The sequence below is a fragment of the Oncorhynchus mykiss genome, chromosome 4 (assembly GCF_057628025.1).
Source record: "Oncorhynchus mykiss isolate SJ-2025 chromosome 4, ASM5762802v1, whole genome shotgun sequence".
Taxonomy (NCBI): domain Eukaryota; kingdom Metazoa; phylum Chordata; class Actinopteri; order Salmoniformes; family Salmonidae; genus Oncorhynchus; species Oncorhynchus mykiss.
Genome location: NC_143025.1, coordinates 65692965 through 65710637, shown reverse-complemented (window position 1 = coordinate 65710637; position 17673 = coordinate 65692965). Strand labels below are relative to the sequence as shown.

Sequence of the window (17673 nt, the reverse complement as noted above, 5' to 3'; positions counted from 1 at the left end):
CAAAACTGACAGAGACATACCCCAAGCGACTTACAGCTGTAATCGCAGCAAAAGGTGGCGCTACAAAGTATTAACTTAAGGGGGCTGAATAATTTTGCACGCCCAATTTTTCAGTTTTTGATTTGTTAAAAAAGTTTGAAATATCCAATAAATGTCGTTCCACTTCATGATTGTGTCCCACTTGTTGTTGATTCTTCACAAAAAAATACAGTTTTATATCTTTATGTTTGAAGCCTGAAATGTGGCAAAAGGTCGCAAAGTTCAAGGGGGGCGAATACTTTCGCAAGGCACTGTACATGGTACATATCCTGTACTGTATGTTTGTTTACCATAACCTAAGTGTAGAGAGAGGGAAGGTCATGCAGGGAACACAAGCATGACTACAACCCCTATTTAAAAGAAAGCAACTGCTGCAGGTCTTAAAATATATATAAATCAGTCAGTTTTGCTATAATATTATACATACAGTACATGTCGTATTGCTTAAGGTTCAGGGTACGGTGTGAGGCAAATCACACAGGACGTGAGGAGAGAGTGACTTGGAAGATGGGTCAGGAAGGGATGGGACTAGAATATCAAGAATCCACTGGTTCACTCAATAGAACATCCCCCTAATGTCTTTAATGCATTTGGTTTAAAATCCAGTAAGTGTTATTACTATTTCTCACTAGGCATAATCTCTCTCAATAACTAAATGCTGGCTCCGTGAACAGTGTTTAATAGCACATCATCAACACGATTAATTTACTCCCAATAAATCACCACAGAGCAATTAACAGTAGAGAGAGAGAATCCTATTCTCTTTTGAGTTGACCAGTGGAGTGGAATATATAGCTACTACCTTAGTCCTGAGTAGAAGCTAAAGAAGATTCTGCCCCAATCTCTAGAAATGGTAAACATATGATCATTGTAATGTGAAATCGCAAGGGAAACTGTTGCTACAGTAGCTAATTAATAAAAATCATATTTGCACATGATCAACATCACATCAATTGTATAAATGGTGTGTACATATGAAATCATAAAAAAATCACATGTATATGATTCCCACTTCCAGACTACCGTAGCAGTAAATGTTTTACGCATTACATTAGGATTTTACTAGTCTGAGACCACACACTGAGATAATCCTAAATAGTAAATGCATCAGACGGTTAGACAGAGCACCACCATGCTACATCCGTATCTCTCATTTGAATCAAGCACAGGCACAAGGCATTGGTATTTACTCACTTGCTTTACCAGGGGTCTTTACTTCTTTTTCTGAAATCATAGGAAAAAAGAATCAAACATAAATCATCAAAATACATCAATAATGTATGAACTGTTTGAGGAAAGGTATCATTTGATACTTTGAGCCAACATACCTTGAGACTCTTTCACAGATTTCTTCTCAGCCTTCTCAGTCTTCTTAGTCTTCTCAGACTTCTCAGCATTCTCAGTCTTCTCAGCCTTCTCAGTCTCCTCAGTATTCTCAGCCTTCTCAGCCTTTTTAGTCTTCTCAGTCTCCTCAGTATTCTCAGTCTTTTTAGTCTTCTCAGCCTTCTCAGTCTTCTCAGCCTTCTCAGTCTTCTTAGTCTTCTCAGTCTTCTCAGCCTTCTCAGTCTTTTTAGTATTCTCAGCCTTCTCAGCTTTATCTATGAGAAGATACAAATGCCAGTTAACCTGTTCTTCAAACTCTGCTTATAATCTCAAACATTTTCTCTTCAAACTGTAACACAAAGTGACATGGCTGTAATTGCAGTTTTGCCATGCATAAACGTCCTCTCTAATCAAGTGACGAGAGACTGGTTTTATTTTTCATGTGTTGTTTGTTCCGGGGAAATGTACATAATGATTGATGTGAAAGAGAATCATGCAACGCTTATTCAATACAGATCTGCGCTGTCGAGTAGCCAAAGTAATTCTGCCGGGCCTTTGTCTAAAGTCATGGCGTTTGACAGATCCAATTTCTTCTTGTCAACTAGTGTTTTGTGTTTAATAAGCATGAGAAAGTTAACTGATGCTGGCATGTAGTTAACCTATCACTATAATGCTATACCATTATGCGTGGCATGCTATTCAATAAAAAATGTGCCGCTTTACAAAACACTATAATAGAGAAAAAGAGGGCATCCAGTGATTATAATATGACATTTACAAGGTTGATCCATGGACAAGGAGCTCCTCAATAAAACAATGAATAATAAAAAAACAACACATTTGATGGTGCTATTTAGCATGACAGATATATTCAAACCCTTGAAACCCCTCCTTTGTGGCTGCTCCACTTTTAGGCAAGATAGGGAATGCATTAAGCCCTACATGGATTCACGTGCTAAACAAACAAAAGACAGGAAGTGACCTGCTTATCGAAAGAAAGGAGATGTCTTGCTTCGGGATTGAACATTTACTTACGTGGTTTAGTGGGCTGGGCCGTCTTCACAGAGTGTGTGGCTTTAGCTTTGGCTGAAAGAAAAAAAAAACATTAAGTACATTTACAATAACAATACAATGACACATTTACAAGCATTTTGGTGTATGCCGGGATCAGATAAAGGTTTTGCACCATGTACATGTATTATTTAACTGTAATTATGTAAACAGCGTTTGAATTAGTTGAAACTTGAACAAGTCATTCACGAACAGCGTTTAAAGCGTTTTATGACAACTATAAGTCAATCTGTGCACCTTGCGTTGACACGTGACCGCCAATAAAAGTTGGAGAATTAACTATGCACGCAGTAAACAATTCTAGTCTTTTACGTATTTATGTCGAGGAGGGACTGAAATGGCATGGAAGAACTCAATGCCGCATCACAATCTATTGATTGATCACTCTAGTTGACCTGAGGTCATTCATTAAATTGAGCCATTTGCCTCAGGTTTATTGATTAAAAGTCTTGGCAGCCGCACTTTGATATAGGCTGCATTTCACATGGTCAATACCGGATTTCCACTTTTCCTCAGCTCAGTTCATTACTGGAATCTAGTGTTGTTGGCCTGGCAATGAAAGGCTGCAGCCCATCCCAAATATCCCATAGCTAAAGGATGAGGCTTAGTCAAACAAGGACTGTAATATCTGATCGCTCTAATGGAAGATAAAAGAAGAGTCTGTTTGTAGTTGTGTAAACAGATACGGTATACTGCGTCGATGTTGCTACGGTAGCTAGCTTTTACAACATCTAATCCGTTTTGAATTCAGTAGCAGCATCTATTCAAACTAGATCCTAGCATTTTAATACTTTTATATGAACAGAACCCACCGCCTGATGCCTTCACATCCTTCACCTTGTCTTCTTCTTATGCAAGGAGGAAAGATGTATATGAGTGACATGTATTCTAATCTATCTGTGAAAACGTCAAAAACGGTAGGAACATGCCGGTCTTAGCAGTCATCGGGTCCATCTATATCACAAATCCAAATAGATTCCCATCTTTTATTAAAAAAAACTCTTTGATGATGTTACATTACGCATACTCTACGCATACTCTTTCCCTAACCTTGTGTGGGAACGTATAAATCGGGTTCAGTGCTGTACAATGGATTGCCTGCAGTGCAGCAAGACATACAACAGGAGTCTGGGTTTTGACCCCAATAAGAATCCAATCTAAGAAACACCACAGATAAAATGTTCCTTCATTAGCTACCTGTTTTGCCTATCTACATTCTACAACAACACCAACATGTGACCCTTTACAAGATACGTTTCAGCATAAAGCTCTATAAAAGAATGCAAAGGGGACTTTTTAAATTCGTCTTTGGCTGGTGTAAACAGCCTCAGGGTAAAGCCAGGGTAAATCGCATGGAATAGTGTTTTTTATAGGGTTAAAGGCAAGCTTTTGAGAATCTCACAAAGCTACCAGGTTCTTTCTTTGGAATTAGACAAGGGAGTTAAAAACCGTTGAAATCACTTCCTTCATTCTAATGAAAATAGATTCATCAGCTATGCAAAAGGATATGTAATACCCAGATGACACCCTGTTCCACCCTACTGTATGCCTGTCATCAATGTAGTCAAAACACAGCGAAGCCATATAGCGTTAACCATGTTTGTTTTGTTTTCACAGATGTCCCACTGTTTGTGTTTGATTTTAGGGTTCAAGTCCTTGAAGGGAATTACTGTACATCTGGAGTGAAGTTCTTCCAAACCCATTACCCAGGTCAGTAAATCGGCACTTTGCTCTACCATGCAGACAAACCGCAGGCGATATACAGGGAGGTAATTCAGAGAGGGATCCTATGGTAATGGTCTAGATACAGGGAGGAAATTAGGCATTGGGTGGAAGGAGCAGAACATATGCTGAGGGTAGACAAAAAAAATAAATGCCAGGTAAACATTTGAACCCTACATTTAACTGCTCAGGAGAGTGTGGAGACAATCAGGATGCCTGTATGAGAGACTCAAACCTACATACGTGACCTGATCGCTCCATGCTCCGCAGAACACGTATTCAGTTATTCGGTATGCTGCATTTCAGAGGTTGTTCATACTTGTTTAGCCAATACAATAATTGAGCGAGGAAATAAACTCATCCATGTTGTGGGCCCCGGGGAAGGGTTGCCATAGTAATGTGATGGAGGGTTGAGCACGCGATGACGGTATTCACCAACAGAGGAAATGGAATAGCACAATCTTATTAACATCGAGAGATAACTGGAGGAAAAACTGGATGTATTAGAGATGTTGCAGCATCCTTCTGAAGGATTTTTTGCAAGTGACATATTATTATATATTGTGTAAAAAACCAAGCTCCCACTCTGCTAATATGGGTCATCCTGTAGGTTTCATAACCATTAGGTGCTAGAGTACATAACGGGAGAGAGCTGTTAAACCGCTGTAGGTCCTGGTCACCAGTATGAATGAAGTCCGCCAGCCAGTGCTAACTAACATTAGCGCCGTGACTGGAAGTATATGGGTGTCTGCTCGCAACTACCTGTAACTTCCCTTGAAGTGTTAACCTGTTTGTTTCCAAAAAAAACCCTCAAAAGTCCACTCGAAGCATAGTCAACTCATTCTTACTTTTTCTCTCTGCCACTTTCGGTTTCTCTTTTGCTGATGGGAAGACGTTTCTATTAATGTACCACGTAGTAAAAATGCAAAGAGAAAACAGTGAAAGACATAATACTCAGTTTCTGCTCTGCACCCTAATAGATGGGACTGATGCACTTTACTGTGCCTGCTTCAGGTGCGTGAGTTAGCTTCTCCTTCATTGCAGGGCCTAAAAGTGTGAGCAAAGTTAGACAGCCTGATTCCAATTTTCATTGTATCTAACTGAAAATAATCTGTATTTAGTGTGAAAAAACATTTCAATTGCTGTGTGGCTACCTTTTCTCGTAGACGTGGGTCTTATAGCGACAACTCTTCCGGTGGCTTTTGCCATTGGCACCACTACATTTGTGTGGTTACCTTTTATCATAGTGGGGACTCTTGGAGTGGCTTTCTCTTTAGGGGCCTCGGGTTCGAAAACAACTAGGGCAGAGATTCTATTATTTATTACATTACATACTAATAAAACACAAAGATAATAAGGCTCCTGATTGAACAAGTTAATTAAGCCAAGCAGGATGTAGGAAGCGCTATTCCATTCTTTACAAGCGACCATTTGGCTTTGGCTTTTGCAGCAGACGGTTCTGATAGAAACAATACATGTAATATGTGTCTAACTACAACCCATGGTGGGCATTTACTCAGGTTAACATTTGTGAAATACAGTATTACCTTTCTTGGTAGAGGGTGTGGTTGTCTGGCTAGTGGTTGCCTTGACTTTTTCTTTGGAGATTGCAGGCTCTAAAAAAATATATACATATATCCACACTTAGAACATATGTTAATTTGTGGACTGGAATAACTTGATCTAAGTTGATGTTACCTTTCTTTGTAGGAGTTATTTTGTCCTTGTCCTTTTCCACAGGATCTGAGACAAAGGAAAATACAATAAAATATGCTTTACCATTCAAAATACAGTATACATACAGCTCAATGTTGCTCTGAGAATCCCATGGCAACTAAATATATTTGTTACCTTTCTTGGCAGTTGTTGTTTTAGCTTTATCTTTGGAAACAACAACCTCTGAAACTCAGAACACAGACCAAAAAAAACGTAAATTCACACACTGAACAACTCTAAAAGGTAGACATATATAAAATGCCTGTGTATACATATTACAACCTACGCTGAAGTACCTTTCTTTGTCGTGGAAGGTTTTGTCTTTTCTTCAGCGACAACAGCTCCTGGAATGAAAATATCATGGTCAACATTTTCAAATAAAAGTCAAGTACGCACCATGTTATTAACAATGTACGGAGCAAAAACTTTACCTTTCTTCACAACAGCTGGTTTGAACTTCCCTTTGGACACCGCAAGTTCTAGAATGAAAGAAAGAAATAGAAACTATCTGACTGTATTTAAATACAGAAAGCAATGATCCCGTTCAATTGTACAAACTCTTACCTTGCGTCTTAACTTTTCCTTTAGGAGACTCTGGGGAAAAAAATGAATGATTGACAAAATATAAGTAGAAAATCTGATCGATGTGTGTCTGCTATGGTGTAATACTTATAAGCAGCTATCTTACCTTTGCCTGAAGTAACTTCTAACACTGAAACTCTTACCATTGAGTTCATTTACATAACAAGTACTGAACATATACAGTTTTCAGTTAGTGTGAAGGATGATTTGGTATGTAGAGAGTCTCTTACCCGTCTTTGAGGCAGCTGCCTTGGTCTTTTCCTTTGGAACTAAGAGTGAAGAAGAATGTGTTCCGATCAGACATGAACAAGTTATGTAAGTGTATCCCTTTGAATCAACACAATATGTTCGTACCCTTCTTTGTGGAGGCAGCCTTTTCTTTGGGAGCCTGTGGTTCTTCAATGCAAAAACAGTCTGTTAAGAGTTTCCTTTCAAGCACAGTCTAAAGGGTCAATAAATAAATAAAATATTGAATTGAATATGAGTATTTTAATTTACATGGAGGGAATATAAGCATTGTTTCTATCTTTGTGGAAAAGTAATATTCATATTATTTGCAAGCACTCTGTCCCTTTAGAGAAAGATGACCTAGTTCCAATATCAGCTACTAAGTTAGAGTTTACGTTCTGAGATAATAATTACCTTGAGTCAATGGAGCTGGTGCAGGAGCTGGTGCAGGTCCAGGTGCTGGTGCAGGTGCTGGTTCAGCCGGTAGAACTGGAGTTGTTGGTTGAGCTGGTTGAGCTGGTGCTGGTTGAGCTGGTGCTGGTTGAGCTGAAGGAGCTTGATAAACTGGAGGAGCTTGATAAACTTGATAACCTGGAGGAGCTTGATAAGCTGGAGGAGCTTGGTAAAATGGCTGAGCTGGATGAGCTGTTGGAATGGGCAGTGGAGATGATGGAAAGAAGTGGCAAATTCAAATGGAACCCAGATGACATATCTCATCATGTATCACGTACAACTCTAGATAAAATCAAACAGGTTCGCTAGTTAAAATTGTATGTGACGACAAGGAGAAAAAAGTAGCTGAGGTGGTGAGCAACTAGGGACTAAACCAGGGACGTTAGATAATGTTAAACAGCAAGACAACAGATCAGTTAGACTTCTATGTACAATGCCTTTTCATTGCATACTTGGTAACCATGTACTATACTTAAATGGTACTGAAGTTATAGAATATGGTGCACGAAAAGTAATTCATGTGACAGAATGTAATTGAAAATAATTAAGGGCTTTTACATGTATTTATTTTTTTGTAAACACAAGATCTTTGAGGTGAGAAGCACCAGGAAACACCAAGAGACTGCTGGGAAAAGCCACTGCAACTCGAGGAGCTGACAGACCAATAAAGGAACATAGTACAGAACAGTTTAAAGATGTAAATCTTTAGTATTTTCAAAATGGTTGTTGCTAACACTACTCAAATGTTCACCCAGATATAATCATTAGAAACCTATACAAGGCCATAAGGACGTAAGGACATATAGTAAACAGAGGCTGTGACGCAAATATCACTCAGCCCTAGTAACTAGGGCCTGGAGGTTTTCCTGGTTGAGTCACATGGTCAAGAGAAACTCCTCGCCCAAATAACAACACAGAGCTCTGCAAACAAAATGTCAGGCACATTTAAATATTGTTAATGTTGACATGAAATGCCTGATTGGCAAGAATGAAAATAATACCAAATACCTGTCATAGTTGTAGGTGGAAATGGATTGTCTGTGAATATATGATGCACTGGAAGATAAATGGAATCAACACCTTTTCAGTCAAGTTTGAGAAGGATATATTACCCTGGACATGTACAGGACTGTATTATACTGCAATAGAAGAGTGACATACAGTATACAGAAAAACAAATACCACTGATATTGTACAGTATATTCAGGAGGTGCTTTAGAGCATAAGTGTCTACTTACAATACCAGCCAGGAGATGATGATGGCCAGTAGACTGGTGTGGGTTGACAGGCGGGAACTGCAACATACAACAACGCACATTCATACAGAACCTACATACGTTGCGATATGTTTAATGTATTCAATAACCTTTTGCTTGAAAGAATGCTTTATCAAAGTACGTGTTAGAAAAACAACATGCTCAAAAGGTGGTCCGATTCGTATCTACTGTATGTTCTCTCTCATTCTTGCATGTTCTCTTGTACTGCTGCAATGTGTCCTAAGATGACACAGTGCTACAGTACCTAAACGTTTTATCTCTACAAATGTACCTGGCGCAGGTGCAGGTGCAGGTGCAGGCACCCCAGCATCTACATGTTGAGACTCTGCAATGTGATAAAAAAAAGAGGTGTTGGACAAACACAAGTACCTTTACAGAAGGACTGTTAAAACCACGGTGTGATTATTGCATGACTGAGTTACCTTCCTTTGTGGCCTTCGCTTCCTTTTTAAGTCTTAGTTCTAAAGGAGGGAAAGGGAAACGGTACGGTACAATGGGGTTACATCTGATGGGTGACTTTGAAGTCTTTTCCCACCTCCGCCGCTCTAAAGACCTTCATCTCCCCACTAGCACTGATGAATGGTGGGAGGCACTGAGAAAGAATACCTTTTAATCATCGACTATACCCTTTCCTCCATCGAACTACACAGAAGCATGTACTGTTCTGCAGTGTAAAAGACATTGAGGAAGATTTGAATAGATGTTTACATATACACGGCTAAGTCATTCATCTTGGGCTTGTACTGTATTTCAGAATGTCCTACCTCTCTTCCTGATCGCCGCTTCTAATTCCAATTTCCTTGCAGCCTCTGGTTAAATTACATAGTTGGAGATACAGAGATTCAGCCACAAAGTGATCTTAGAATATTTATATTTATTAATTGTTTCATTTTGTTTCGTTTTATTCAAACAACTTGCAAACAGCTTTTCCCTGTTATTCAGTTGAAATGCAGCAATATGGTAGGCTATTGCACAAGATCACTTGCCGTTCATCTCATAGACATTTTTGATCTGCTATTTCAGAAATGTGATAATGAGCTGCAAACAGCGATGATTCCTACCTCTCCTTTTTGGCTTGTCAACTGGCCTGCACATGTCACGCTCTTTATGACAGAAAAGGGGAAAATCAATCATGAATACGTGTCATTGGTGTTCTTTCTCATATATCGAGCATATATCATGTTTCTTCCTTACCTAATATTCTGTATGATCAACAATTCAAATACACAGTAAAAGTACAGAAAACACATAGTACCTCTCTTAGCTCTCACTACTGGTTCCTTTTTAGGGGGCTCTGCCTCTGAAAATGAACGCAGAATACAAAACATAAGGGAACATTCGGTCCACATTCTTGCTTAGCACTGTAGTTGCATTCAAAAGATGGAAGCAAGTTTTTTGAGAACACGTTCAGGCATGTATTGCTGTTTTATAATAAAACCATATTATATTTTGAAAAAATGTATGAAAATGAAAAATGTGTGAACATTTAAATAGCTTAGATCATCATTGGCATTATTATATTGAACAGCTAACTACTTATGTCAAATGTGGCAAAGAAGTGAAGCCGATAAACCATCAAGAATATACAATTCGATCTTTGTTCCATCTTTAACTTTGAAAAGATACCTGATCAAACCGGAAGAGAATGAAAGACCCTCCACTAGTATAAAGATCAACAGATTTGCACTAAGATTGAATTGGTTCATCCGTCCCCTCTAGTCTCTATGCTACTTTCAAAGCTACTTTCAAAGCAACATGACATCTCAGCTTCACAACACATGCTCTTCCTCTCGGGAGTGGCCATTTTAACTGTGGACGACAAAATTGGTATAGTCAAACATGTCACAAAGTTCAGTTTTGAAAAATTATATTATTAATACATTTTAAATTAGGTTCGGACTCAGCTAACACATATAATATGAATGTGTTTACAGACCAGTGTTACATTTTTATTGTCTTTAACCTTTTATCTTACTCTGAAAAAGGTAGTTTCAGACAAGCAATAGGACACTTGAGATCCTACAAAGTCAACAACTCAGAGTGCATACTTTATCATGCAATGCTCATATAATGTTCCTATCTAGCATAGCGCTATCAAACAGAACACACATCGACGCAGTGTATAGATATAGACATACTGTATCCATCACCAATGTAGATGTGCCTCTTTTCAAACAGCAGGGGCCAGCATTGTGCCTATTGCAGCAAGCTTCAATACTGCCATGCTCTCTGAGGTCTCAACGTACTTCCAGTTACAAACATGTTATTAAGACAAAAATACACTCCACCTGAACACTTCAAGTGAAAGCTTACAAAAACATGCAAAACGTGAGACCAGCGTTCCTGCCGCATATAATTTACAGCATACATGGATGCATCACAGTTTACAATACTTTCCATAGGGCATTCAAGCGATCTTTTGGTTACTGGTCCAACGCTCTAACCGCTAGGCTACCAGCTGCCCTACACATTGTTACACATTGAGAGTTATATATTGAGAGTGCTGCTCTGGGCCTGTTAATGACTTTGCATTCCTGTTCCTCTACTTCTATATAAGCTCTTACTTCAACAGGGACCAACACCCTCCGTAGGGAGCAAGAAGAGATACACTACTGTGCTGCTATTCCTAACCACACGAAGGATAAAGTGACTCGAACATACCTTCCCTGGCTAATTCCCTCTTGACACTTTTAGCTATATGTCACAGATATACCGTCAGTTAGTGAAATGCATCCTAATGCATGGCTTATCTAAACTTTTCCTCTAGATGGCGACTTTGAGAAGCAAAACCAAGGAAACGCCAACCATAACGCAATATGAAGTCACTGAGGATTGTCATTACTGAACTTGAAATGAATGTTTGGAAGAAACACTGCAAGTTGTAACAATGGACTTCGCATTACTTGAGAGTTAGTATGTCAACAACACCATTTAAGCCACAAATGGAACTTACAACACGGATATCGCCAAACCAAAGTTTTAAGTATTGCCAATAGACTCATAAGTCAGAAACAGAAAGAGATGTTGAGTCTACTACACATACGATCCTCTCAATGTCAGAGGATACTTCTTGACATTTATAAAGCTTCTCTCTACAGCCAGTTCTACATTCAAAGATGAATTCAAGACTAAAGCAATGCAGAAAGAATCACTCCAATATTTTGTCATACAAATGCATCTGGTCCATAGGGGAACACAGCCCTTACTATGAGAATAAGGTCAGCCAAAGGTATGATAAAGATAAAAAGGGGTTAGTAATGAATGGCTCTTACTTCTCCATAACCATGCAAGATATTGATCTATTATCGGTATATAAATACCTTTCCCCTCCGTTGGCTCACTTGTGGCCTCTTTGGGCTTGGACGAATGCATACAAGGGCACACTACTGTAAAATGGAATGCATAGCTTTAAGACTACATAGAGCGGAATAGATCATTGAAATGTGCAATTCCCTATTTATAATTGTTTCTTTTTCACTTATATTCAGATCACTACAGACCAGGCTGCTCTGATATACCTTGTTCTGGAGGAGGAGTAGCTTGCTTGACCTTTAGTTCTGAAAAAGAAGTAGATTTACTGATCAATACTAATAAATATATAAACAGCAAAATGGTCTGGTATACTAAATCCTCTTCGAAATAATCAATCAATGCAAACGTAAGGTGGAGCTCTTTTTCTTTACGTCACACAGATATCACCTCATAAAAGACCTGTCGTACTACGCTCCAAGAACAGGGGGAAAGAAAAGGTAGGTGAATCACAGACAATTAATAGAATGAATTATTCAACCAAGAGGGAGATTCTTTTCTCCTTGGAAAATCAATATTCATCCAAAACAAGTGCTTTTCAGAGCTAACAATAAGCGTGCTTCCTTCTGTAAAAGTCAGAGCTCCTGTAGCGTTTACATTATGCATTCATAAATCAAAAGGTTATGACTGGAATTAATTTGAAAAGTGGAGACAGTAAGTCACAGGATGCGAATATGACAGCTTTATTAGAAATCTGGATTGCTTGAATTTGTCAGAATTAATGTGACACATTTTGATTAAACGGCAACCTTTCACTGGAGAGATGAGATCTTCACTGCAAACCTATCTGGCTGAAAAGAGTGGCACATGACATACAGTGGGGAGAACAAGCATTTGATACACTGTCGATTTTGCAGGTTTCCCTACTTACAAAGCATGTAGAGGTCTGTAATTTGTATCATAGGTTCACTTCCACTGTGAGAGACGGAATCTAAAACAAAACTAATTAATTTGCATTTTATTGCATGACATAAGTATTTGATCACCTACCAACCAGTAAGAATTTCAGCTCTCACAGACCTGCACCTGTTTGAACTCGTTACCTGTATAAAAGACACCTGTCCACACACTCAATCAAACAGACTCCAACCTCTCCACAATGGCCAAGACCAGAGAGCTGTGTAAGGACATCAGGGATAAAATTGTAGACCTGCACAAGGCTGGGATGGGCTACAGGACAATAGGCAAGCAGCTTGGTGAGAAGGCAACAACTGTTGGCGCAATTATTAGAAAATGAAAGAAGTTCAAGATGACGGTCAATCACCCTCGGTCTGGGGCTCCATGCAAGATCTCACCTCGTGGGGCATCAATGATCATGAGGAAGGTGAGGGATCAGCCCAGAACTACACAGTAGGACCTGGTCAATGACCTGAAGAGAGCTGAGACCACAGTCTCAAAGAAAACCATTAGTAACACACTACGCCGTCATGGATTAAAATCCTGCAGCGCACGCAAGGTCCCCCTGCTCAAGCCAGCGCATGTCCAGGCCAGTCTGAAGTTTGCCAATGACCATGCATGAGGAATGGGAGAAGGTAATGTGGTCTGATGAGACAAAAATAGAGCTTTTTGGTCTAAACTCTACTCGCCGTGTTTGGAGGAAGAATAAGGATGAGTACAACCCCAAGAACACCATCCCAACCGTGAAGCATGGAGGTGGAAATATCATTCTTTCGGGATGCTTTTCTGCAAAGGGGACAGGACGACTGCACTGTATTGAGGGGAGGATGGATGGGGCCATGTATCGCAAGATCTTGGCCAACAACCTCCTTCCCTCAGTAAGAGCATTGAAGATGGGTCGTGGCTGGGTCTTCCAGCATGACAACGACCCGAAACACACAGCCAGGGCAACTAAGGAGTGGCTCCGTAAGTAGCATCTCAAGGTCCTAGCCAGTCTCCAGACCTGAACCCAATAGAACATCTTTGGAGGGAGCTGAAAGTCAATATTGCCCAGCGACAGCCCCAAAACCTGAAGGATCTGGAGAAGGTCTGTATTGAGGAGTGGGCCAAAATCCCTGCTGCAGTGTGTGCAAACCTGGTCAAGAACTACAGGGAACGTATGATCTCTGTAATTGCAAACAAAGGTTTCTGTACCAAATATTAAGTTCTGCTTTTCTGATGTATCAAATACTTATGTCATGCAATAAAATGCAAATTCATTACTTAAAAATCATACAATGGGATTTTCTGGATTTTTGTTTTAGATTCCGTCTATCATAGTTGAAGTGTACCTATGATAAAAATTACAGACCTCTACATGCTTTGTAAGTAAGGAAACCTGCAAAATCGGCAGTGTATCAAATACTTGTTCTCCCCACTGTAGCTGCAGATAACAGAGAAAAGAATGGTGGTTACCATAGCGTTTGAGGCCATATGTTTCATTTGGGAGATACAATTTCAGGATAACGCAATACTTCCCGTTTGTGTAAATCCAAATATCATGCTACAGAAATCAAATCTGGAGCTGCTTCTCAGATGCTTTCGGGGGACATTGAGACTGATCTCATTGGAAAGATTTTAGCCCCAAAACAATACTACTCAACCATGTGGTCTTGTTTCTGTCTTCTGTGAACTATACTTTCGTAGTTTGAACAAGCGTGCTAGAGAAGATACTGCGTACGTCCTCATCATCAACAGGTAAATGCTGAATGGCTGTAGGACAAAACAGGACAAATGAAACTATAAGATCATGTCACGATCACTGATCCGTTACACTATATGCTCATGTATCTGTTTGCTGTTTATTTTTTATATATACTAGTTTCCCTTTCTATCATATTACAATATATGTTATTACGCAAACTGTAGTTCGGAAAATTGTCCTTCTTTCTCAACCAGCTACAAACACAACAGAACATCTAGTGTACAATAGACTGTCACGTCCTGACTTCAGTTCCTTTTTTTATGTCTCTATTTTAGATTGGTCAGGGCGTGAGTTGGGGTGGGCATTCTATGTTTTGTTCTATGTTTGTATTTCTATGTGGTTGGCCTGGTATGGTTCCCAATCAGAGGCAGCTGTCAATCGTTGTCTCTGTTTGAGAACCATACTTAGGCAGCCTGTTTTCGCCCTTGAGTTGGGGGTAGTTGTTTTCTGTCTCTGTCTCTGTACCAGACAGGACTGTGTCGTTTGTTCCGTTGTTATTTTTGTTCTAGTGTTCAGTGTAATTAAAAGATCATGAACACGTTCCACGCTGCACCTTGGTCCTCTCCTTCTTCCACCTACGACAGCCGTTACATAGACACTCATTTGATGGAAACTTTTTTCCATTCCAGTTTAAGTAGAGCCTTTTGCAAGACATGACAAATAAGGTCAAACCACTTCACGAGACAGAAGAAAAATGTAAAGTTCCACAGACATTAAAGGGGAATGGAAACACTTTCGGAAGTAAATCTAAGCAAGAGATCTATTCAATCCACAAATACTAAACATGTTAGCTGGCGTTCTGAATCCTAGTGTGTCCACTCCCCTTTAACATAATACTTTTTGTCGTGGCAAGGTGTCCTTGGATTCTGAAGAGAATGAATTACTCATACAGTACACTGTAAGTGGACATCTGTACTTAGTTTAGAAGAGTATTGTGTAGCCTATCGGAGTGATTGGTTTACAAAATTATCTAAATGTATGGAATGCATGTAAGATAACTTTGTGCAGGCAAACACTACAGCTGACAAAGTCAACAAGTGCATAAACAGAACAGTATTCAATAAATACATATTTACAAAGCCCCGTGTCTGCCATATCAGAATGGACAGTGAATCCATACCAGTTTTATGATATCATGTTTCTAAGACAGTTGCAGGGGCAAAGGGGAGTTGTTCCTCTCAGGCTAGCCTACAGGCGCTCCTGTAAGTCCACTGTATGGATTCAGAACCTAGATTCCCATCTACTGCATTTTGGAGGAAATAGGACAGGGGTTCCCCATCTTATTCTGCTCCACAAATTGATGTAAAAAAATAAAATAATGGGACCCCAATTAATATGTTATCTTGCCTGTTATCGCTGTGTGTTTATATTTACTCAATACAAGTCTACCCCAGGCTGCCTCAACACATAATACTGCCATCCAGGTGTAGTCTAACAGTGTAAAATACAGTTAGTTGACTTGGTTGGATATACCTATGTTCTTAATTTGTTTAAGAATTATAAAACATTTTCTCAAGGGGCCCCATTTCAATATCAGGGAACCCCACATAGGTTCCCGATCCCAAGTCTGGGAACCACTAAAATAGCGTATGGACAATTCCACGGTAACAGAATGATGCTGATACTCCAATATTTCGCTTTAAAATGTATGTCAAACAAAAACCAATGATTGCCCAGACTATACAACTCTACTGACAATGTTACAAAAACATATTTACTTGAAGAGCAGTGCAGACACAAAGTTTGATAACAGAAGGACAGGGTTGTGCTGTTTGTGCTGTCCTTCTGTTACAAAACGTTTCATCTGCACTGTGCTTCCAAGTAAACGTGTCTAATTTGATGTGGAATTTCTCAAACGTCGTCCTTCGTGCATAGAGTTGTAATGGTTTGTTTAACTTTGCAATCATTGTTTTTTTTTGTTTGGCATACATTCAAAAGTGATAAAGCTAAGTCATTCGTCTGTCATAGCGTCATTCTGTTATCGTGGAATCGCTCGTATTGCTGTGGAATGGCCTTGTGGTTGTGACTCACGGACAATAACACACGCTGTGGTGGTATGGATGACGTTCTACGACTTTTCAATTATTCAGATGCTTAGCTGAATGCAAATGTGGTCATGCTAACACAGAAGTCTGCTAGCAAGCTCTGTTGAAAACCAAAAAAATGTCTTCATCAAAAGTCAGAATTCGACCTCCTTACACGTCATACTTGACTACATCACTCAAAATAGCTCTAGGAAGCAATACCATTGACCTGAAATATAATGAGAGGCATGGCATTATATCATCATCTAATAGCGATGAACAAGGGTTCGCATCAAAGGCCATCATGATTTCCCTCTCATACTGTAGACGATCCTGTCCTGCCTCTCCACAGGGACTCTGGCTGTGCAGTGTACCTCCTCCCGATAGGGACTATAGGAGAGTGAAGATGATGGTCTTTCATGCAAACACTTGTTCATCGCCATTAGATGACGATGGCTCCTGTACAATCATATGAAATTGTCTCCAGCCTATTTGATGTTTAGATGTATACCTCAGAGCCACGACAACCTTTAGCTTTGTGGGAGCTACTCTGTCATTTCCAGTTGCACTCCCGTATGCTACCCAAGGTAATCTGGGCATCTCTTTTACTCTTGAAACCCAGAGAAATCTATACATTTCCATTCCAGTCACATCACATTTCCCTCCGATTGCAGATCAGTTCATTCACAGCGTGTCTCCAAATGTAAACAGAAATGGGAATGGCAATCCCCAAACATTGAGAATGGAATTATATCTTGGCTGTGTGATGAGTGTCCTGAATGTCAAATCACAATGAAACAAATATGTTGTAGCAGATGTGGATGGTTCAGCTGTTCTGTTTAAATGTGACCGTGGCCATTCTATATGGGGTCCGATATCACTGGAGGGAAAAACATCTGCCAAGCCTCTTAGTGTAAGCATGGCACATCAAGCAGCAGAACTATTCCTTTGATCACAACTCAACCATATCAAATTATTATCGTTCTCACTGCTACCAGGTCAGATAATATGGAATTTCAAGCTGAGGTACCTCAACGGAATGCATAGCTTCTATATCATTCTGAATAAGGTTTGATTGAAGTCTTTGTGAGGGGGATCATTTTTTGGTCATATTTTAATTAGCCCGTTTGAATGTTGTTGACCATTTTGCAAATCTGTTAAAGTAAAGGTACCAAAAGAGTAAACATCCTTCTCCATGCATTTCTTTCTCCATAAGATGATTCAGGAATAGAGATGGAGTGCTGAACTAAAGCCGTAAGGGTAAAGTAAAAAAAAAAAATCAAAGCCA

General features: G+C 39.6%; 1 protein-coding gene across 50 annotated transcripts in view; it reads right to left on the bottom strand.

Moving 5' to 3' along the window:
• The window catches only part of trdn (triadin), a 51009-nt gene that overhangs the window by 10496 nt on the left and 22840 nt on the right, over positions 1–17673 (bottom strand). For 10 of the 50 annotated variants that reach the window (XM_021600377.3, XM_021600383.3, XM_090232706.1 and 7 more), the window contains 22 exons: positions 11930–11968; positions 11732–11797; positions 9667–9711; positions 9473–9514; positions 9176–9220; positions 8834–8872; positions 8683–8736; positions 8373–8429; positions 8143–8190; positions 7096–7326; positions 6808–6849; positions 6684–6722; positions 6436–6465; positions 6303–6350; positions 6168–6215; positions 6007–6060; positions 5854–5898; positions 5703–5771; positions 5310–5453; positions 2398–2448; positions 1368–1637; positions 1234–1263 (listed from right to left, as the gene is read on the bottom strand). In XM_021600377.3, coding sequence (XP_021456052.3) covers positions 1234–1263; positions 1368–1637; positions 2398–2448; positions 5310–5453; positions 5703–5771; positions 5854–5898; positions 6007–6060; positions 6168–6215; positions 6303–6350; positions 6436–6465; positions 6684–6722; positions 6808–6849; positions 7096–7326; positions 8143–8190; positions 8373–8429; positions 8683–8736; positions 8834–8872; positions 9176–9220; positions 9473–9514; positions 9667–9711; positions 11732–11797; positions 11930–11968 — 1536 coding nt within the window. The remainder of the gene's footprint in view (positions 1–1233; positions 1264–1367; positions 1638–2397; positions 2449–5309; positions 5454–5702; positions 5772–5853; positions 5899–6006; positions 6061–6167; positions 6216–6302; positions 6351–6435; positions 6466–6683; positions 6723–6807; positions 6850–7095; positions 7327–8142; positions 8191–8372; positions 8430–8682; positions 8737–8833; positions 8873–9175; positions 9221–9472; positions 9515–9666; positions 9712–11731; positions 11798–11929; positions 11969–17673) is intronic. The other 40 variants (XM_090232734.1, XM_090232727.1, XM_090232730.1 and 37 more) reach the window with 9 other exon arrangements.